The sequence below is a fragment of the Cricetulus griseus genome, chromosome 3, assembly GCF_003668045.3.
Source record: "Cricetulus griseus strain 17A/GY chromosome 3, alternate assembly CriGri-PICRH-1.0, whole genome shotgun sequence".
In the NCBI taxonomy this organism is placed as follows: domain Eukaryota; kingdom Metazoa; phylum Chordata; class Mammalia; order Rodentia; family Cricetidae; genus Cricetulus; species Cricetulus griseus.
Genome location: NC_048596.1, coordinates 102,249,489 through 102,272,044, shown reverse-complemented (window position 1 = coordinate 102,272,044; position 22,556 = coordinate 102,249,489). Strand labels below are relative to the sequence as shown.

The window sequence follows — 22,556 nt, the reverse complement described above, 5'->3', positions numbered from 1 at the left end:
TCTCCAAGCTATATTTAGCCACACATTCTTGGGCACGGGCCTGGTTTTGGTTAAGAGATCATAACTTCCATTTTGGTTTTTGCACTTGCAGAAATAATAGAATCTCAGCCTTTTTCATTTCTCTGAGGAGAAATGGGCTCAGCTGATGTTCGAGGGAGCCAAGACTACTCATCCCATACAGGTTTTGTTCGTTTTCCTGTCCCCGACCACTGGTGCCTAGAGAGCTCCAGATGGTACCATCACACATAGTACATACTTCCAGCCACCCTGCTGGTTGAAAGCCATATATCCCAATAGCTTAAATCTTTACGTTGTAACTAGATATGTCTTGAGAAAAGATGCTTTTCAGCTGCATTGCAGCGCCTACCTTTGTACAGCCAAGAAGCAATTATGGCTCTGAAATCGTATCTCCTTGAGGATTGGGCTGGTGACACCAATTGAAAATCTGTATCACTCTGTCAAGACAGGTTTTAATCACAAGGTTTTATTCTCTTAAAATTACATGAGGACTGAGAGTGGAGACGGAATGTGTGTGTGTGGGGGGTGACTGTAAATGAAAATAAGATTTCTTTGGGAATAATGGAAGATTTGTGGAATCTGATAGTGGTGATGGTTACACACCCTTACAAGTATACAAAAGCCATACATATATACACTGTAGTTTTTACGTGTCTTATTATTAACTTATTGTGTGTTTTTACGTGTGTGTAGGGGGTTGTGCACATGGTCAAAAGACAGCTTAGAGTTGGTTTGTTCCTTCTACCATGTGGTTTCTGGGGATTGAATGCAGCCTTGGTGGCAAGTGTTCTTACCATCTGAGCCATTTCATTGCTCCACAATTGTACATTTTATGGCATGTGGATCATATTAATTTCTTCTAAATTATAAAAGTCTGCTACTTTTAATATTTTTTCCATTTATCATTTCAGTTTTCCAAGCTTAAAACCTAAAAGAGCTCTCAGTCACTTGTAGTTCCTCTTTCCCTCAGATTCCATTTCTATTGTATTACTAAGACCTAATTCCTAAATAATTCTCAAACCCTCACTTCCCCTCTCTGACTTCCACTTATTTTATTGAAGTGTCATTCCCTTGTCCAACACTGTTATGACCTCTTAATTTCTCACCATTCCCAGTGTCTTCCAACCCCCATAATATTTTTAATTATGTCCTCAACTTTTTATTGTGAAATATAATACACATATAAATATGGCATAAAATATACTATGCCATAAAGGAAAGACCCATAGCTGTCACCAGCAGCCAGGGAACTCTGTGTGTCCCTTCTCAGTTAATTCTTACTGTGCCCCATTCTTCCATCAATTATCATTATTTATATGGTCACTTGCTTGGTTTTACTTAATTTTTACCATAAGTGCATATTTTTGAGCAATACTGTCAATTTTGTTTTGAACTATGTTTAAAATAAGTCACATTTTCACTCCTGATTCCCTTTTCTCTACTTCATGTTTTTGATATTCATAGTCTCTTTTGTGGGTAACTTTGTTCACTTTTTAAAACCAAGATCCTAGCTGTTTCTTCCAGTCATGTAAATGCTAAGTTCAAATTCCTTGATATGTCTCTATTCAAGACACTCAGTGACCTTTTTATGGTTAATTCATTGCTATGGTGTTTCTATCACATTCTTTCCTGTAATGTATCAAAGAACTTACCACTTCCAAAGAAGCCATGTGTTTCTATTGTTCCAGGTGCTTAAATTTTAGACTTTCTTCCTTTCTTTTATTTTGGCATATCCTTGACTCCCCTCTCAAGGTAGAATAGTTGAGTCTCTGATCTATCTTCCATAATTCTTTGAACCCATTCTCTCCCTAGTTATTTTACTTTGCATTTCATTTATTTGACATACACATTCATGCAAAGGTCATAGGACAACTTATAGGAAGTTGATTCTCTCCTGCTGTGTGGATGCCTGTATCAAACTCAAATCTTCAATCTTGGTAGCAAGCTCCTTTATCCACTGAGCCACCTCATCAGCCTCTTTGTTTTTTGTTTGTTTGTTTGTTTGTTTGACTGGTTGTTTTTTTAATTATTTATTTTTAAAAAATTATTCCTATATTTTTAATATGTTTTTCTGTTTTCTCCTTCTTAAACTTCACTAGATGTTTTGTGTTAGAATAACAAATTGTTTATTGAGCTTGGTAAACCAGATTTGACACTAGATAAATATTAAATAGAAGTTCAATACATGTTTTACCCAGATACTAAGTCCTTTTGTTAACATCTTTAACAGTAACATACTGCCTTTACTGCATCAGTGTAAAGGATGCAGACTATTTTGTTAGCCTAGACAGTCTCTGAAACCTGTCTTGGTGATCACATTTATGCCTGAAATGAGCAGTTTATCAGGTGTTTGGTGTTTCCAAGGTACTATTATACTTGCAGAAGAATATTATCTGCTTATACTTTATTTCAGGTTTCATTTCAAAACTTGGAAAATCCATTTATTAATTGAACAACCAAATGTTACTATAAATTTGTTTAAATTCTGTTAAACATCCTAGTTGTGATTTGTACCCAATTCCCTTAAATAATAAACGAATCTAAAATAGTAAATATGCAAATACAACAATTGAAAATCTACCTGTGTCTTATGTTTAATCTCATCCTAAAACATCAATACCTGTATTATTTCTATACATCTGGGATACAAAATGAGATTTTGTCTCAAAAGTGGTATAGAGGCTGGGAGAAGTGGGGCAGTGCGCTCTCTCTCTCTCTCTCTCTCTCTCTCTCTCAATACGAAACTCAAATGACACATGGTAAAAGGAGACAAGTTCTTTCCTTAGCTCTACCATGCATGTCCATTTTCTGGTCTGTGATCTGTAAGATGATGAAGATATTCCCCGTATTGTCTGTGACATGAAGCAATTTTAAAAATTCTAGTAAGAACTGTTATTCTGAGAGGTCATCAGAGCCGTGCACTCCGTTAGTATTAGTGTAATACTTTTTTGTGTATGGAGAAAAGAAGGCTCAGTCCCCTCACCTTTCCTCTGAGAATAAGGAAAGCTGCAAGACATTTGAGGATACTCCTGGAGAATTAGTAGGATTCTGATTGAGATCATCCCAAAGACACAAAATCGCAGAGCTTGTTTCCACAAAGCTATTTGTTTTGCCTGTAGTCTAGAATGTTTGAAAACAGTGAGAAAAGATAGAAAACAACCCCAGGAAACATCTTAGAGCCAAGTGAAAGGAGGCCCTGGAGTACTATTCTGAGCAGCTGAGGATTGGTGCTGTAGGTTAATGCTTCCAAAGCTTAGCATCACATGGCACTAGGAATAATAATATCTTATTGTTGGCTTCAGGTACCAGGTGGCCAGAGGGGACTGACCCTACAGTGCTAAAGGAATAAAAAGAATTTAATAGCTTGGTATACTGTCAGTGAAAAGTGCTGAGCAGCAACAAGGTTAACAAACTTTAGGGAGGCCGAGTGGTGGTGGTGCACACCTTTAGTCCCAGCACTCCAGAGGCAGAGGCAGATGGATCTCTGAATTTGAGGCCAGCCTGGTCTATAAAGCTACTACACAGAGAAACCCTGTCTTGAAATAAAAAACAAACTTCAGGGCAAATTTTTCTCCTTCCCTCTCTCCAAAGCCTCAGGGTATGTGTGATGCGATTCTAGCTCTTTGGATTTTGCACTGGGAGTTGCAGAATGGGCCAGCCCATCACTGCATATCATGCAGACACTAAAAAGACAGTGGATGAGTTTCCAATGACTAGGAGAAGGGGATTGGGGAGTTATTGTTCATTTGTGGGTTTCTTTGGTGGGGGGGCTAATAAAATGTTCTGGAATTAAATAATGGAGATATTTATGTAATGTTGTAGGTGATCAACAAAATTGTGAATTATATACTTTATGGTATATGGAGTAAATTTTATGGTATATTGCTTTTGTAAATAATAGAAAATGTAATGTATAACTTTACCTAAATAAGTTTGGAAACATATGAGATTAATAAATTCTGTGAAGGACATATTAAATAAACTGATATCAGGTATGGGGACATATCTAATTAGGATTGAAATTTAAGGCCAGTTTGGAATATATAGGGAGAAACTATCTCAAAAAAACAAAAGGTGGCTATCTCATAAAACAAAAAATGACTCACTGGATAAAAGCACTTGCCATCAAGATTGGTGAACTGAGTTCTATCCCTGAGGCCCTCATGGTAGAAGGAAAGAACTGACTCTTGTATGTTGTCCTGAGACTTCTGCATATGCCCTGTGGCACACATGTGCCCCCCACCACACAATATATTTTTAAATGTTAAAAATAATAAAAATACCAAAAAAGAGTAAAACTCTGAATACCCTTATTTAAAAATCTAACTAGCACTATTTAAAATAATTTAATGCCAATTTTAAATCTTCCAGGCATGTATAGCTTCTCTGAATTTTAACCAGCATGTAAGAAAAAAAATCATTCCCAAATTAATAGAAATAAACACAAAGGATCTAGAATAACCAAGCAACTTTTTTAAAAGAAGAAATCTGTAAGACCAAATACTCCTCAATTTTAAGGCTTGTTATAAAATTTCAGCAAGATATTGTGGTACTGGTGTAAGTATACATAGAGAGAAAGATAAGTTGAACAATAGAGTCTAGAAATAAATTTTGAAAACCCCCCATGGAAGGTCTCACCCTCCCTGGGGCGCAGAAAGGGGATGGAATGGGGGTTGGTGGGGAGCAGGGGAGGAGGAGAGAGAGAAGGAACTGGGATTGACGTAAAACAAGCTTGCTTCTAAGTTAAATAAAAAATAAAATATTTTAGAAAAGAGAAAGAAATGTACATACATTTGAATTTTCAACAAAAATGCAAAGGTAATTTGATAAGGAAGGTATGTTTCTTTTCAAACAATGGTGCTGGAACAGCTGGATATACGGGGAGTGAGGGAGGAGAACATGATCCTTTACATTATCCACAAATGTGCATCAGATAAAAACAAAGGTAAATTGTAAGATATATAAGAAAATAAGGCAGAAAATCTTTGACTTTGAGGTAGGCAAAGGTTCTTAAATAAGACATAAAACCTTGAAGTTTTTTTTAAATGTTAAATTGGTCTTCACTCAGCATTCTGAGGGCTGAGGCAAGGAGAATTACAGTGAGGTTTAAGCCAGCCTTGACTGTAGAAAGATCCTGTCTGAGAGATGTGGGTAGTGGGGAGGAGACAGTAGAACAGGAAAAAAAAAGGGTGCTTCATCAAAGTTTTTTTTCTTTAAAGGATATTAATGACAAAATGAATACATGCATTTATTGTCAATTAAAAATAAAAGTTTAATTAGAAGACAAAGGTTGAAATAAAACATAGTCCCTTTTTAAACACACACAGACACTATGTGTGTGCAGTTTGTGTTAACTCTAATGATAGACTCTATACAGAACATGTAAAAAAAACTTTTCAAGACTGGTTTTATGGGAATGAGTCTTTTTCCTGCATGTATGTTTTGCCTGCATGTATGTATGCCCATCATGTGCATGCTGGTACCTACAGAAGTCAGAAAAGGATGTTGGGTTCCATGGTAGCTACAAATGATTGTAAGTCACGATATGGATACTGAGAATCAAACCCAGGTCTTCTGTAAGAGCAGCAAGTCTCTTAACCACTGAGTCATCTCTCTCTAGCTCCTAAAAATCTTGTACAATTTAGTAATATAACAACAAAACATGGAAAGGAATCTGAACTCTTAAGATGGCTGAATTTTACTGAATGCAAGTTATACCTCTGTTAAAAAATAAAACCAGGAAAGGAAGGATGAGCCTGAGTCTGTTCTAATTCTATGTACTGGCCTTCCCTTATATTCTAAGCAAAAATCTTTTCAACTACTCACAGAAGAACTGTATGGGAGTATTTTTTAACTATATATACACTCTCTCTCTCCTCTATCTATCTATCTATCTATCTATCTATCTATCTATCTATCTGTTCAGAGGACAGCAAATTGGGGTTCCAGAGTTAGGTCATTTACTTGATCATCTGACTTAATCTTTGGAATTAGGTTCAGCTTCTCCTGCCATCCTTTGAATGACTACTACATTTTCAACAATGTAGCTAGCAAGGAAAAACAGACTGCTGAAGAGCTCCACACCCAGTTCATTTGTACCCTCAGAAGCACTTTTTAACATACCTGCTCATTCCCCTCACATTCCATTGTGTGCTGTATTCAGGTGGGCAGTACAAAAGTGTCCAGAAAGCTCTTGGTTGTGAGATATATTCATGTTTATGCAGTCTAGACAACTTAAGAGTCTGTCCAAAGCCCTCTCTTCCATAAGTCAACCCTCACCTTTACCTGTAGTCTTTCAGTGTCAGAAGTTAAATAGGCCGAACATGGATTTTACACAGATGAAATGAAAGCCAGAGCAGGAGCTGTTTTCCTTCCCAGGTTCCCCTTCTAGAGACTGAGCTATAATATAACCCAAACCTCCAAACTCCTGATCCACTCATTCTCAGGACCACATCCCAGCAGTCATCGCTCACAACTTCAGTGTAAATTTCTGACAAGACCCTAGATAGTCTGTACTAGATTCATCTGAGTTTAGTATTCATGGATTTCAGATCTACTGAGTCTGAATCTCTACTGGGACTAAGAATCCAGTGTACCTACTTACATTTGAATATGTCTCTTAATTGATCCTGATTCACACCAAATTTTAAATATCACTATTACAGATAGTGCACTAATGAAAGTGCACTAGTGCACAAGGCTAGAACACAATCAGGTAGTATTTAAGAAAATACAGTCTGATTTGGGGGGTCGGGGATTGATGCAAGAAGTCTTTGTTCCCAAGGGAACTGCTTAGCTGTATTTATGGACATTATTTTTCTGCCTTTCACTTAACTTTGCCCAGTTTTTTCTGGTAACCTTTGCTTAATTCAGTTTTTAAAATATGACCTAAATAAGATCATTCAAGGACATGACAGTGGTGTCCCTCAATGGAATGACTTTTGTTTCTCTAAAACTCAAATGACTGGCAACAGCTTATGTGTTGCTTTGTCAATGGCAGAGGTAATTCCATTAATGGATTTTGAGTCCTCTGAAGGAAGGTTGACCTGGTCTTGCAAAAATCAATGTTTTCGAATGCAGTGTAATTACTGACAAAAGGCTTTTTGGTTTCCCAGATGTGATCTGCTGCTCCTCATATGTGTCAAATCCACCTGAACTCTTTGTCTTTTATGTGGTAGGGGCAAAAATGGATATAATGCATTATCATAAGCTTGTCTCAGAAAGATAGCTAGGATTTTCTTCCCATTTGAAAGTCATAATGTAGCCCACCAAGTTGTTCAAGCTGGAAACTGTGGAGTTTTCTGTATTCTTCTGTATCCCTCATGATCAGTTTACTACCAGGATTAGGCATTGCAGTCTCTGAAATCTATCCTGGATTGTGTACAGTTTGCCATTGTCCTAGTCCAAACTGCCATTATTTCCCTAGCAGTAGTTTAGCTAAGCATACTTATTTTCTGTTCCTACTTCAATTGCTACAGGCCAGAGTGACCTTTCACAATTATAGCTAGGAAAACATTGAAAATCATTCTGGCCTCATATTGTATGAATTTTTAAGTATTTGTATTAAAATGTGAAAAATTTCCTCATACCTTTTGTCTTATATATCCATTCCCCTCAATGGAAACTATTAGTAATATTTTGGAGTGTTTTTCTAAGTATTTGTAAAATGTGTGTGTGTGTGTGTGTGTGTGTGTGTGTGTGTGTGTAAGTGTGATATACACATATGTATGTGATTGTATGCATATAAATATAAGTGTTTAATATAAACAAACACTATATTGCATTGTTCTCAAGCCTGCATCTTTAATTGTCACCATATCAATCTATTAATTATTCCCCTGTTGAAAGATTGCAATCTATTAAGATTAAAGTCTAGACTTCATGAAATAGCATATGCGGCCTGCTCATCTTCCTTTCTTTCTCATCACGTCACTTCTCCCTTTAACTACTGTGCTCCTGCCATGACCTCCTGTTTGCTTTTCCCTGAGCCAAGCTTTCTTTTCCTTCAGCACCTTTGCACATGTTGTTCCCTTCTGCCTACCCTGCTTCCCAGGGTACATGACACTAATTCCCACATAGTGGGCTAATATGTCCCGGATCCTTCAGAACACACATACTCTATCATACCAAACATCTTATAGACTGTTTTCCATGAATTTTTACTGCCTTCCCCCACAAAAATATGTGGCTTACCTGATTAATACAATAATTGAGTTAACTTACTCATAATAACTTTTCTTAGTTATTAGCAAACACTAAAAAGTGTATTATTCTATAGAAGAAATCTCATATTTTACTGCATAGTAATATTTGGCACTGAGCCAGCATATAAGATCCATTTTGTTGTTGTTGTTGTTTGTTTTGTTTTGTTTTTCGAGACTGTTTCTCTGTAGCTTTGGAGCCTGTCCTGGAACTCACTCTGTAGACCAGGGTGACCTCGAACTCTCAGAGATCCACCTGTTTCTGTCTCCCAAGTGCTGGGATTAAAGGCATTCGCCACCACTACCCAGCTCTAAGATCCTTTTTAAAATTGCTCCAGGCTACCTTTCCAGCCTTACTTTCAATGATTTCCTTTCCCCATCAATTTCACCAAACCTGGCTTTGTATTTTGAGCAGACCAGACTTTTAAATATACATTCATTCTCATGTTCATATGTTTTAGATTCTATATTCACTAATTATACTACTCATTAAATTTTTTAAACCCTCAAATCAATCTGCACCATGTGCTTGAGTGTTTGTTCCCTTTGAAAAATCATATATTGAAATGTAATTCTCAATATGTTAATATTAAGAAAGGAGCTCTCGGACAGTGATTGAGTAGGTCAGGAAGACAAAGCAGTCACAAATGTATCCATGCCATTATAAAAAATGGCTTGAGAGACCTTATTGAGCCCCTTTTACATTGACAGTACGATCAATTATGAACAGGGCCGTCAACATCCAAATTATTGATGCTTGATCTTGGGCTGCCATGTCTGCAAAACTATGAGCAATAAACTTTTGTTTCTGGTAAATGAAACCAGTCACAGGAGTTATGTCAGAGCAAGTGGTCTAAGACACTACTTTCATAGTCAATCCTACACTACAGGCACACATATAGAGCAGTGGAAAATTACAGCTAACTGATAAGCATTTTCCCTGCTGATATGGAACAAGACTATACCCTGCTTTCTTATTTAACTCTCACTCTGTAAATAAATGTTTCTTTCATGGTCTATTTAGTACAGTGAGGTGTTGGATGTGTGTGTGTGTGTGTGTGTGTGTGTGTGTGTGTGTATGTGTGTGTTGTGTTAGAGATTCTTATGGTTTTTTTGTTAGTGATCTACTAAGTACTTTCAATGCTGAGGTATTATGTCTTGTGTATCTAGGCAAAAGAAGACTGGGGTATGTTTTACTGAGAAAAGAATTATGTTCAATAATTATGTTCATGCTGTTCACCTTGAGTTTTGTGCTAATAAATCAACAATATATATTAATAAGGTGTCTTTGAATGGAAACACTGAAAACAAGGTTTTTGTTTTTGCTTTTTTTTAAGGTAACTAACTAGAGCTGGGCATAATGGTACAGGTGTTTAATCCTAGCACTTGGAAGGCAAAGGCTGGCTAATCTCTGAGTGTCAGGCCAGCCTGATCTACATAGTAAGCCCCAGGACAACGGAGGCTTCATAGTGAAACCCTGTCTCAAAAACAAAGAAAAATGTAAGCACAGGCTCACAGAAACACAATCTTATATCCCCCTAGAGTAAAGATTCAGTAGTCACTAGTTCATTGTACTGACTTTACTACCCGTAACTTCCTAGAGTATCAAGAGTCAATTTGATTCATTCTCTTTGCTTGAAAATTTCTCCCTGTAACATTTTTCTTTCTTCAACTGGTGGAATGTTCCATCCTTTAAGATCCAACCTAATATCATCTGTGCTGTGCCTGTCTGTCTCTTTCCAAGCAGAATAGAGCTCTGAGAACCTACAAATTTTGTTCATGTCACTGATCCAGTACCAACCTGTATTTAATGAATTATACTACAGATTGTACCTGCCTGTCCTTTCTGAAGACCATGAGATTTTTTATATAAATTTTATTTAAATTAGAAACAATCTTATTTTACATATCAATCACAGTTCCTTCTCCCTCCCATCCTCCCATACCCTCCCCAATGACCCCTCCATCCACTCCCCAGGGAGGGAGAGGCCTTCCATGGGGGATTATTAAAATCTGTCAAGTCATTTGGGGCAGGGCCTAGGCCCTCCCCTGTGTATCTAGGCTAAGAGAGTATCCCTCCATGGGAAATAGGCCATGAGAGCTTAAAGAGCCTGACACTATTAGATTTGATAGATGTGGTGAACAGTAGGAAGAAAGGAAGATTTTTGTAGGTGAGAAGAAATCAGTGAGAAAAGTTTAAATGAGAATTTAGCTACCTAAGCCAACAGACCCAAAGAGATACTTAGCTCTAGAGGGAATTTGATTTAGGACTTACATTTCATCAGGAGTCATTTCTGTCCTACTGGTCCACTCCTATCTCTGCCTCCATCCCTACATAGCTTAGACTAACTGAACTTCTGACTATCCTTTCCTACTTCTTTTCCACAGCTGGCACAGGATTCATCTTAGAACTCTGCTCTCTCTAGATTGACTACTCCTAGGTTGCAAATAGCAATCCCTGAATTTCAGGCCCAAATCATCACAGCCCCCTGTGCATTGTTAGAGGGAGCTTGAGTTAACATATAAAATGGTGCTGGAGTTGGATCTTAATACCACTGAACTGGCTTGGTTGTGGGCTGATTGCTGAGCCAACCACTGTGGCTCACTGGAAGTTCTTCCCATGCTTTATGCTCTAGCCACAATAACTAGTGTAGTTTCAAATATAGAACATGAGCTTTTCCTGGATGTCCATTGTGTTTCTGGTGTCTGTGCAGTGCTCCTCACCAAGGTAGATATGACATTACAGTGGCAGGTCATCTGTTTGAGAGCTTTGGCTTTTTTCACTTTTCCTGTTTTTACCAACAGAAAAGCAAACAGATATTCTTTCCCTTTGCTCCTTTAGTATGACTATCACTGTTATCTAATACACTATGAGTTCTAAACACTGTGCTAAGTGCTAAGATAAAAAGAGCCCTGACCTCAATGTAACAGTCTTGTGATTAGATAGAGCTCATTCTGTGTTCATCTGGAGGCTGAGAGAATCTTTATCGTAAGTCAGGAGCAAGTGACTATACTGCCTTCTCTTGGGGGTTCACATTTCATGTGCTATTTAACTTTGTACTAAGCACTAACTCCTGCACTCTAGTGCTGCTGTTGTCTTCTGTCATCATCATCTCCATAAACTCTATGGCCAGCGTTCCTCCAAGTTTGTCAGCAGTTTGTCTCTGTCTCCTCAATCTCTTTTCTGGGCTCTCACTAACCTCTAGGATAAGAAGATCTGAGGCTGTGATGTTTGCTAGTTGTATAGTCTTAGAGCTTCCCCCCCCCCCCGCCAAACCTATGAAAATGGACGTATATTTACCTTCCCTCACTGGTTTAAGAATTAAATATGATAAGGGACAGAAAGCACATGGCATGTTATAGGAGCTCAGGAAATGCTTTCTTTGATTTCTTCAGACTATGAAGTCCCAGGGGTCCAGAGCAGTTTGAAAGATTCCTAGAAGAATAGAGCTACAGAGCCCTTCCATGCTCAAGAAGAATCCTCCAGGAATGTTCTCTCTCCATGCTCATACTGGGTATAATGGAACCGAAGACTAGCCTGATGTATTTTTCACTGAAATAAATTAGGATATAATTGTATTCATAAGTCTGACCAAATCTTCTATGTTTATGATTGCTTAAAGTATAATTCCAACCCTGCCATTTGGAAGTCTAGAAGATGGGGGTAGATTTAGAGTTAGTTATAGTGATTTTTAAAAAAATAAATCAAGGAGGTTTTAAAAGATAAAATATTTTGTGTTATACCTAGACTTGATATATTGATATGTGATAGCTTCTGATAAGTTTTGATGGACTATAATCCTCACTTGACAAGCATCTCCTGGCCTATTGGCAGTTTTTGGTTTTACCTTCATCAGAAGAGGGAAGTTAAAGGACACACCCATTTCTAGAAGTTATGCGAAACTCTCTTCCAAGAAATGCCTTGCCCCTTCTATAACTTTAGCCACAGGATCTGGAGAAAGATGATTGGAGGCACTGAGAAAATTTAAGCCATCAAATAAGAGTTCTGTTATCTGTGGTATAGTATAGTACCTAAGGCAAGGCAGAAGATTGTGGAGTTTTAGAAATACTTTCAACTGCCAGGGAAGAAAGTATTAGAAGGTCCTGCCTAGCTTGGTTATTCAGAAGAACATACCTCTTGCTTCCAAGAATCTGAGTAATCTAGTTAAATGAGGCATTGTGATATCAGATTGTCTTAGTGAACACCATGAGAGGTTGGAACAGACTTCATTTGTTAAGCACATCCTCCTAGAACACCCTCTACCTTTCTTCCTGTCCCTTCTACTTTACCCTAACCCAGGACTTAGCAAACAACCCTGCACTACTCTTTGGGAATAATTTTGTGAATACAGGCCAGATCTGTTTGCTTGTAAATTGCTGTGTTCATGCTACTTTAGATTTGAGTTGTAACAAAGACTCTATTCCCTAAAATGTTTACTGTCTGTCCTTTACAGGAAAGTTTAGTGATCACTACCCTAGGCTCTCTCTTTTTTTCAGAATTTCCGGTATTAAACATTCCCTAGTTTCCATAGAGGGTCTAAGAAAATACTTAGTAATTCAAGAAGAGTTCTGTTTTCTTTGATATAATACTTAAGGCAGAACAGAAGAGTCTGGAGTTCTAGAAGTAGTCTGAATTGGCCATCTCCTGTGACCAGTTTGGTGCCTAGCCTAATTGGCATCAGAGAGGCGTCATCCATCAACTGATGGAAACAGATGCAGATCCACAGCCAAACATTAGGCCAGAGCTCAGGGAATTCTGAAGAAGAGTGGAAAGAAGGATTGCAGGAGCCAGAGGGGTCAAGGACACAATAAGAAAACTCACAGAATCAACTAAACTGGGCTCATATGGGCTCACAGAGACTGAACCGACAAACCAGGGAGCCTGCATGGGACTGACCTAGGCACTCTGCATATATGTGAGAGTTGTGTAGCTTGGTCTTCTTATGGGACTCATAACAGTCAGAGCAGGCACTGTGGCTGACTCTTTTATTGGCTTTTGGAACCCTGTTCCTGATAATGGGTAACCTTGATCAGCCTTAACGCAAGAGAAGGTTCTTAGTCTTGCTGCAACTTGATATGCTATGTTTTGTTGATGTACATGGGAGGCCTGCCCTTTTCTAAATAAAAATGGACGAGGGGTGGATGAGGGGTGCAGAAGAGGAAGGGGGATTAGGAGGAGAGGAGGAAGGGGAAACTGTGGCTGGGTCGTAAAATAAGTAAATACATTTGTTAAGAAAAAAATAAGTACTTTCAGTTGTCAAGGCTGAAGCTAAAAAGTTCTTTAGGAAATTCTTCTTTAAAACAAAAGACAACTCCCCTGCAGGAACTAGCCTAGTTCAACTTTAGTGTGTGGAACAACCTAAAACCAATCAAGTTCTTGTTCCATATGTAAAGCAGCCTTTATACTTAGAACACTCATTCATGATCCAGGGAATCTCATTGGAGGCTGATATACTGGGATGTTTTTGAGTCCTTCACCAACAACAGAATACTTAAAATGTGATTTAGTCATTCTACGTTTCAGTTGGGGCCTATTTTGATTTTCTAGTTGCCAAAGAGCAATAGGAGGAAGTCATGACCTTGTTCTACACACATACAGATATAACCCAAAGGACAGACAGGATCACATGACATGTACTCTGCTCAACGGCAGGAGTGATGCAACTTCCAGGTCATGTGTACCCACATTTGTGTCTCTGTGGTCTGGGTAATTGTGAAATGGTTTGTTTTCTGACTAGATTTGGGTACAAAAGGAAAACAGTCACTTCTGTTTCATCAGAGCAAGTGGGGATATCTACTTGATTTTAAACACAAATTCCAACTTAATTTTTACTGTGTATCTATCTTATGTACTTCTTTAAGCATTGTCTCTTCCTCTCTTTATTTATTTCATTACTCATTTTGGTGGTTTTTGAATTTGGTTTTTCTGGTGTTTTGTTTTGCTTTGTTTTGAGGAAAGGTCTCAAATATGTTACCCAAGCTAATGATCCTGCTGTCACATTATTTTCATTTAGATGGCCACTTGCTTTGACCACAGAAAGCTATAGCAATGGCTTTCTAAATAGATTGGTTTTGTTGTTAGGTTTTTTATTTTCTTCTTTTTCTGGTTCACTCTCCTCATTGCTAGATGAACACTATTTAACATTTTAGCAAATAGGTACAGAGGACTATTTAACATTTCTTGCTGCTGAGCACTTTGCAGTGGCTCCCAATACCAATAAAGGTAATCCACTCACAGAACTTTCCAAACCTGTCTTATCTTTTTTCTCATGCCTTGGCCTTGTTCATACTATGTTATATTTTTAAAAGAAAAGCCTTTCTCCTTTCTTTACAACTTTCCTTATTGTTTATAGCCATTCCTTTCTCTCTCCTCTTTCTCCCTCCCTTTTCCACCTTTCTCTCCCTTTTCCTCTCTGTCTGCATCTGTCCCTAAAAGTTTGAGTTCCTGTTTTCAGTGATCTACTAGGATATTGTGTCTCACTTTTAAAATTCTGCTTCTTCTTTTAGGGTTATACATTAATGTCTTATCTTCCTGAAACTTTTTAAACATTTTAAGTCACTTAAAAGGGATGTTTGTGGCTTGCCTATCTTTTTTATCCCACATAACTAGCATAGACTACTGTTCATCTTTGTTTTCATTGCCTACTTTAAAAAAAAAGTGTTGATTCATCAAAAGATAAAAATTTTCACCTATTTACCTTTTTAAAAAAGATTTTATCTTTTTATTTGGAGGGTGGTCTGTGTCTGCATTCATGCACATGTGCACAAAAGTGCCCACAGGGGCCAGGGACAGATCCCCTGGAGCTGGAGTTACAGGGGACTGTGTGCCGCCTCATGTGTGTGCTGAGAACCTAACTCCTATCCTCTGAGAAAGCAACAAGCACTCTTAACTGCTGAGCCATCCAGTTCTTTATTTACTTTTTAAATATTTTATAGCTTTGACATTTTCAAAACCATGATTCATCTTTTGTTACTGTTAGCTTTTTTTTTTTTCATAGGAGGTCTCCCTGTGTGGGCCAAGTTGGCTCAGAACTCATAATCCTATTACTTCATCCTCCTGAGTAGTTGGTTTTATAGGCATGTACCACCACTCCTTCCCAGGCCCTTTCTACATGGATACCCAGTTTCTCCAGCACCAATTGTTGAAAAGACTGTCTTCCATTGAATTTCTTTTGCACCTTTATCAAAACTCAGTGGGAGGCAGCAAGATATTTCAGTGGGTAAAGATGTTTGCTGACAAACCTGGCAACCCAAATTTCATCTCCAGGCCTTAATGGGGGCATAGAAGGAGAGAACCAACTCCTCCAGGTTGTCCTCTGACCTCAACACTCGAATTTTGGCACACATTGCCCCCCATAAATAAATGTAGTAATAGAGATAAATAAAAATCAGTGGGTATATCATATGGACCTAATTCTCAGTTCTGTTACCTTGTTCTATGTATTTTTAGCTTTCCTCCCATACACACAGTCTTGATAGCTAGAGCTATAAAACATTTAAAATATGTGTACTGGGGCTGGAGAGATGACTTGTTGGCTCAGAGCCCTGGCTGCTCTTTTAGAGGACTCAAGTTCATTTCCAGCATCAACATGGTAGTTCACAACCATCCATGATTCCAATTCCAGGGCAACCAATACCCATTGCCCTTTTTTGGCCTCCAAGGGCACCACACACACAAACACATACATGGTACACAGACATTACAAACATTCATAAAATAAAAAAAAAAATGTTTAAATATAGTGCCCTGATTCTATCCATTTTAATCTTTTTTTCCAAAATTGTTTTACCTATTTTCATCCTTTTTTTCTTTTCATATATACGGTAGAATAAGCTTGCCTACATCAACAAAACTTTTCATTGGGATTTTTTAATTATATATAAATTTTGGAAGATGTATTGATTCTTTAATCTGTGGACATGGTATGTCTGTTTAAACATTTAGGAATGCTTTGACCAATTTTATCAACATTGTAAAGGTTATAACATATATGTCCTGCATACACGATGTTTTGTTATATTTATACTTTTCATTTTTTAAAAAAAAGTGATTATAAATGGTCCTGTGGGGTTTTTTCTTATTTTTTCCTTGTTTTCATTGTTGAGGGCTGAGCCTAGGACCTTATTCATGGTAAGCAAGCTCTCAACCATTGAGCTACCTACCCAGCTCCAATGTATGTATTTTTTATTGCCTGTGCTAACAAATTCATTGCTAGACTATAGAGTAAATAGTCTAGAAGTAAATAGATTTTTTTACATAACTTGTATCCTGTGACCACCACGTTCTATTACGTCTTTAGCAGTTATTTTTGGATTTTCAGCTTAAGTAATCATGTCATGAAAATAGGACAGTTTTTTTTCTTTTCTTTTGTCTTTTCCTCTTTTTCTGGTCCATATGTTTATTATATCTGTTTCCTGCTTTGTTGCATGACTAGAACTTCCAGCACAGTATTGGAAATGACTGTCTTTGACTTGCTTCCAATTTCGTCGGTCTTTCAGAATTCACTGTAACCTACTTATAACATTAGATATTGGTCTTTTTATGCAATTTATCAGATTCAACAACTTTAACTATATTCATGTTTTCTGAGTTTTAAAAATAAATGTGTATTATTTTCTGCACTGATATAATATTGTTTTCAGTTTTTGCCTTTCTATGTGGTGAGTTATATTTGTTAGTTTCAAAACAGCTCTACCTCCTCATAATAAGCCCCACTTAGTTATCTGGCTCTTTGGATTACTGAATTGCATACAAACCTGTAATCCACTTTAATTTTTTTCAGGATTTTGTGTATATGAGAATAGCCCTGAGTATTTTTATCTTAACAGCATATTCAAGACTTAGGTTTCCATATTGTCTTTGCATTTTGTGCCAGTAATCCAAGAGTAATTTTTCTTATCTGTGTCATGGACATTTTTCAGCCAAAGCTCCCAAACCCCTTCATAAATATTTATTATGTGCACTGCTCAGAATGTACCATGGTATCTATACACTGTATAATATATACTGTATAATATTCTGTATATATACAGCTGATATTTATATAACTGTATACATACTGGATATATCTATACAAGTATATAGAGTTTCATAAACACTGGCAAGGACAGGATTTGATGTGACTATAATTAAATACCCTTTATTTTTATTTTCCTCAACTTTATTGTATATGGTAACACCTCAAGTTTTGATTTTAGTTTAATCTAAGATCTCATGTATATTCCCCTGACCAGTTAAGTGCCATAAGGACTTTATGCTAGAAAGCAATCAATTAATAAACATGTTTTTTGATAACTATATATGTTCCAAGCACTATTCTAAATATTGTGACTATGGCATGGGAGTATGGCGGTGTCTTGATTACTTTTCTGTTGCTGTGATAAAACACCTTGACTAAGGCAATTATAGAAAAGTTTGTTTGGGCTTATGATTCCAGAGGTTTAGAAAGAAGTCCATCATGGCGGAAAAACATGGCAGCAAGTAACAGGCATGGTAGCAGGAGCAGAGAGCCTCAGAGCCTGTCCCCAGTGACATATGTCCTCCAGCAAAGGTACACCTCCTAAACTTCCCAGACAACAATGTCCCGCGCGCTCTCTGTATTTCTCGCCAGCAAGAAATCATACGCAGGACACTCGGATCCTTCTGCAGACAAGCTTTAATGCATCTTACCAGAGTGGAGACACTAAACCAAGAAAACCATCCCTTATAAAGGCTGACCAGCCGCCTGGGACGTGTTACCCTATGAATGGCTTTAGCTCCTCAGGCCAAAATGAGCCACGGGATAGGCAGAGATCAAAGGAATGGAGATTACCCAGCGCCTGTGAAGTAATTTACATCTTGGTGTCTTCAGGCACCATTATAATGCAGGAAACGGCCCCTTACACAACAACACTAAGTAGGGACCAAGTATTAAAATTTCTGAACCTATGGGGGACATTTCTCATTAAAAACCCCACAGGAGGGATAACAAATGAGAATGAAAGGGTCCCTGTGCTGGTGCTGTTTACATTTCAGGAAGCGGGTGCAGACAGCAGAAAGGGTGTGAGTGCTAATAAGACCAGTGACACCAGTGAAATCAGACACAGAGAAAGAAGAATGTGTACGTTTGCAAGGGGAGAGAGTAGGAGATGAGGAGCAGTTCTTAACAATGTGATGTTTGGATAAACAATTGAAATAAAGAGTAAGGAATGGGAATGCTGGGAGAAGGAGTTTTCCAGAGAGAACAATTAAAATTAAGAGCCTGAGGCAGGTGTGCGCCTGGCAGTGTTTAAAGCCAGTGTGGTGACAAAATGGACTATATTGATGAGAAACAATGAGATGAGACATGGGCTTCGGGCATGTCAGGCTATGTTAGTCAAGTTTTCATAAATCTGTGAGATAATCAGCTTATAGAGAGAAAAGATAGAACATTAGCCCTGGGTGTAATCCTCAGCACTATGAAGAGGGAAAAAACGAGAGAGAAAAAAGAGGCTTATTTTGGATCACAGTTTTAGAGGGTTCAGTCATCAGCCCTGTTGTTTTAGGCTAGAGCAGGGAGCACCTTAGGACATGGACCATGTGTTACAGCAAGCCGCTTATCTCTGGCCAGGGAGCAAACATAGAGAAGACAGTCCCACAGTCCCTTGAATGTCATGTCATCAACGACTTAAGACCTTATTTCTTAAAGGTTCTACAACCCCCCAGATAGCATCACAAGCTGAGACCAAAGCTTTGGAATTATTCAGGACCCAAATTGTAACCTAGGATAAGGGGCCATCTTAAGGAAATTGTTTTTACTCTGAGTGGATAGAGTTTTAATGCAGAGAAGGACCAGTTACTCTGATTTCCAGTCTATCTTGATTTACATCCTATCCTGCTTTCTGACCTCACTTTTGTGAATAGATTGTTGGCTGGAATCATAAAGGGTATTAAAATCAATGCAATTATGGGCTGGTGAGATGGTGCATTTGCTGCCAAGCTTGGTGACCTGAGGTCAGTTCTTAATAGGCATGTAGTCGAAGGGGAGAATTGACCCCAGTAAGTTATTCTCTGACCTATACACACAACACAACACACTGTAGTATGCACACATTTCATATATACAGACACATAATCACACAATGAAATTCGAGAGCAAGAGGGGAGATAAGGAACAGATATTTTGAACTCTTTCACTGACAGAATTTGTTGATAGATTGAATGATGAATATGAGAACTAGTTGACTTTGACACAAGAAGGATGTTATAGCCATAATTAAGATGGGAAAGATTATAGTAGAAAATGAGTCTGAGGGATATTAGAAAGTCAAATTTTGGAGGTAAATAGGAATTGAGACAGAGTCTCATCTGCATACCAGGCTGGCCTGGTACTTACTATGTAGCCCTGCCTGGCCTCAAACTGGCAACAATCCTGTCTTAGCCAAATTCTGAGATGACAAGTGTGAGCCACTGTGTCTGGTTGAAAGTTCCACTTTTAACATACTAGTTTTGAAATGTTTAATAATGGAGAATTGGGTATAGGACTCAGGTTCCTCAGATAGGGCTAGGCCAGGGTCTGACATTTGGAAATCACAGCAAGTAGATGGCTTTGAACCAATGGTGGGTGTAGAAATAGTCCATCAGAGAACTGGCATTGGAACATTCTAGGGCTTAGAGAATAGGAAAATAAAACAGAACTGGCATCTGGAAAAGCAATAACCACATGGGAGATTGAGAGTGGATGCCAAAGCCCATCAAAGAAAGTATGTCAATGAAGGTGACACAATGAAGGTGTGTCAATAATAGGCCACTGTAAAATGTTCCTGAGAGATAATAGTAAGGTCCAAGAACTAGTTAGCAGCACTGGAGTCTTCAAGTCCTTTGATACATCATTCCAGAGGTACAGTGGAGAGCAGCCTAATGGAAGTGCCTTCATATAGGAAGAGACAAAACAAATAAGCATAGTACTATAGAAACTGCTTAAAGCTTAACTGAATAGGAATTGAAAAGCTGAGTCATAGTCAGAGATGAATGTGAAACAACAACAACAAAAAACTTATCTTTTTTCTGCGATGGTAGAAATGATTCTAGCAGGGAATGATGAAGCAACTACTCTGGAGAGGGCACAGTTGTTGAAGTGATGCTCTAGGTGTTGAAAGGGTATGTACCTGGGGAGGAAGTCTGCTATAAATTATTGGGAGAGCTGCCTGTACTCTCCTGTACCAGAGAATGTGGCTGTGGAAGCAGGTCCACTAGTAAATGTGGCATCCGATCTCTTTTTATTGTATTTTCTCATGAAAGAAGAAAAGAGTAGACTAGAGGTTTTGGAGGTTTAAAGAGAGAAGATCAGAGATTGTTCCAGAGAGCACAAAGAAGTCCTGGACTAGGTCAATAGGATTGTTGGGCATTGTGAGTGACCCATGTAAAGGGAAACCAAGTGAGAACAGGTAAAGTAGGCAGAACATTAGACTTAGCTAGAGAATGTAGTTTTGCCAAGTAAACAAGAGAAATGGGAAAAGAAGCAAGGAAATTATAAGGAAGGGGTCAAGAGAGTTGATTACTAAGGAAATCGAGGCCAAAGATAAAAGGTGAGTGTGATGTATTGGTAGAATTAATATAGCTCCCTGGAGGATGGAAGAATTGTGATGATAATACTACTAATAATAAATCATTGATATTTATAGTATTCTGAGCTCATTTACATTAAAAAACTCTCATAAATAGGGTAGGTGATGATAGTGGTAGATTCTCATTCCATAAATAAGGAAGGATACAAAGAAATAAGTAACTTAGTTGAAAACGCATGCAATAAGTCTGTAGTAGAGCTCAGACTCAACCCAAAGCTCTGTAACTATTTAGTGTTTAGTTGTTTGGGGGGGGGGGGGTTGTTTTACCACTGTGCGTAGAAGACAGATTAAGAGCATATGTAACCAAGCTTTAAATTTTATAATAGGGGATAATAAAAGACATTTATTCAGTAATATAGATGGAATGCTTGGCATGAGCAAGGAACTAAAACAGGTCTTACAGAAACTATGTCAGGACTGAAGAAAAAAAGGGGTGCCCTAAAGGTAGGTGCTCAGAGCATTCCCACCAAGATTTTTTAGCAGGGATTCTTCACTGACATCATGGTTGGTAAGAGGCATACCATAGGAAGTTAGGAAATTAATTTTCTGCTACACTTGGTATAACATTGTTGCTATAACTCACAGTGCCTTAACCTATAAGCTTGTGTTTCTATGGCTTTGCAAATGCTCCCTAACCTGATGTTTTATAAGTATCTAGTCTAAAGGAAGAGTTGCACTACTCCTGCACTCCTATACTAATGTGTTCTAAAACCATCTTCCATTTTTGAGCTGAGAAATCTGGAAAGGTCATGAGTGCCAGAAGGGTTCAGCAGTCCCTAAGTTAATAGACATGAGTCCAGGAAACACCTGCTGAGATTTCAGGTTCTTGTGTTCCCAACATAAAACTAGGGACTAGGGACACAAGGGTAGTAATAGAAAAAGAGAAAGTTTATTAAGAAAAGACAGGCACACTGAAAATGAAGTGGGCTATAGAGCTGGCGGTCCCAGGCCCTCTGACCTTGACAGTCTGGATTCTTTATAGGTAACATAAAACACTCCTCCTTCCTCATTTAGAGAGCTTCAGTTTGAGGGGTTTGTTTTTCTTTTGTTTGTTTGCTTGTTTTTCTTGTTGGGTGATGCTCTTGTTTTGTTGCATATAGCCAATGGCCAGAGGTTCCCAATTTTCCTCTGCCAGTTGGCTTCTTTTATATGGTAATCTTAATTATTTAATTACATATTTGATTGGTGGAACACAAATGCCATGATGCACACGTGGAGATCAGATGATACTGTCATACTCCTGTCATACTCATCTTCCATCAATGATATGTAAGGACCCGCTAAAAGCTTTAAAATAACTAATGGCATCTTCTCCTTCTTCTTTCTATGTCTCTGGTGATTTAGGCCTGGAAGAAACGCTGGTTTATCCTGCGGAGCGGCCGGATGAGTGGCGACCCAGATGTTCTGGAATACTACAAGAATGAACACTCCAAGAAACCCCTGCGGATCATCAACCTGAACTTCTGTGAGCAGGTGGATGCAGGCCTGACCTTCAACAAGAAAGAGCTTCAAGATAGTTTTGTGTTTGATATCAAGACCAGTGAGCGCACTTTTTACCTGGTGGCTGAGACAGAAGCCGACATGAATAAGTGGGTCCAGAGCATCTGCCAGATCTGCGGCTTCAATCAGGCTGAGGAGAGCACAGGTATGACAGCAAGCACATCTCTTCCCCAGGGGACTCTGCTGAGACCTCAGGTTTCTCTAGCCAGGAAAGCTGGCTCTAGTTAAGATTTCTGATTGGAGAGTGTAATA

The 22,556-nt window shown here is 38.3% G+C and overlaps 1 protein-coding gene across 2 annotated transcripts in view; it reads left to right on the top strand.

Moving 5' to 3' along the window:
• The window catches only part of Gab2 (GRB2 associated binding protein 2), a 161,546-nt gene that overhangs the window by 82,048 nt on the left and 56,942 nt on the right, over positions 1–22,556 (top strand). The window contains exons 1-2 of one of the 2 annotated variants that reach the window (XM_027407674.2): positions 17,678–17,770; positions 22,149–22,449. In XM_027407674.2, the coding sequence (XP_027263475.1) occupies positions 22,188–22,449 (262 nt within the window). In that variant the 5' untranslated portion in view covers positions 17,678–17,770; positions 22,149–22,187. Of the gene's footprint in view, positions 1–17,677; positions 17,771–22,148; positions 22,450–22,556 lie in introns of those variants that run through there. The other variant, XM_027407673.2, reaches the window with a different exon arrangement.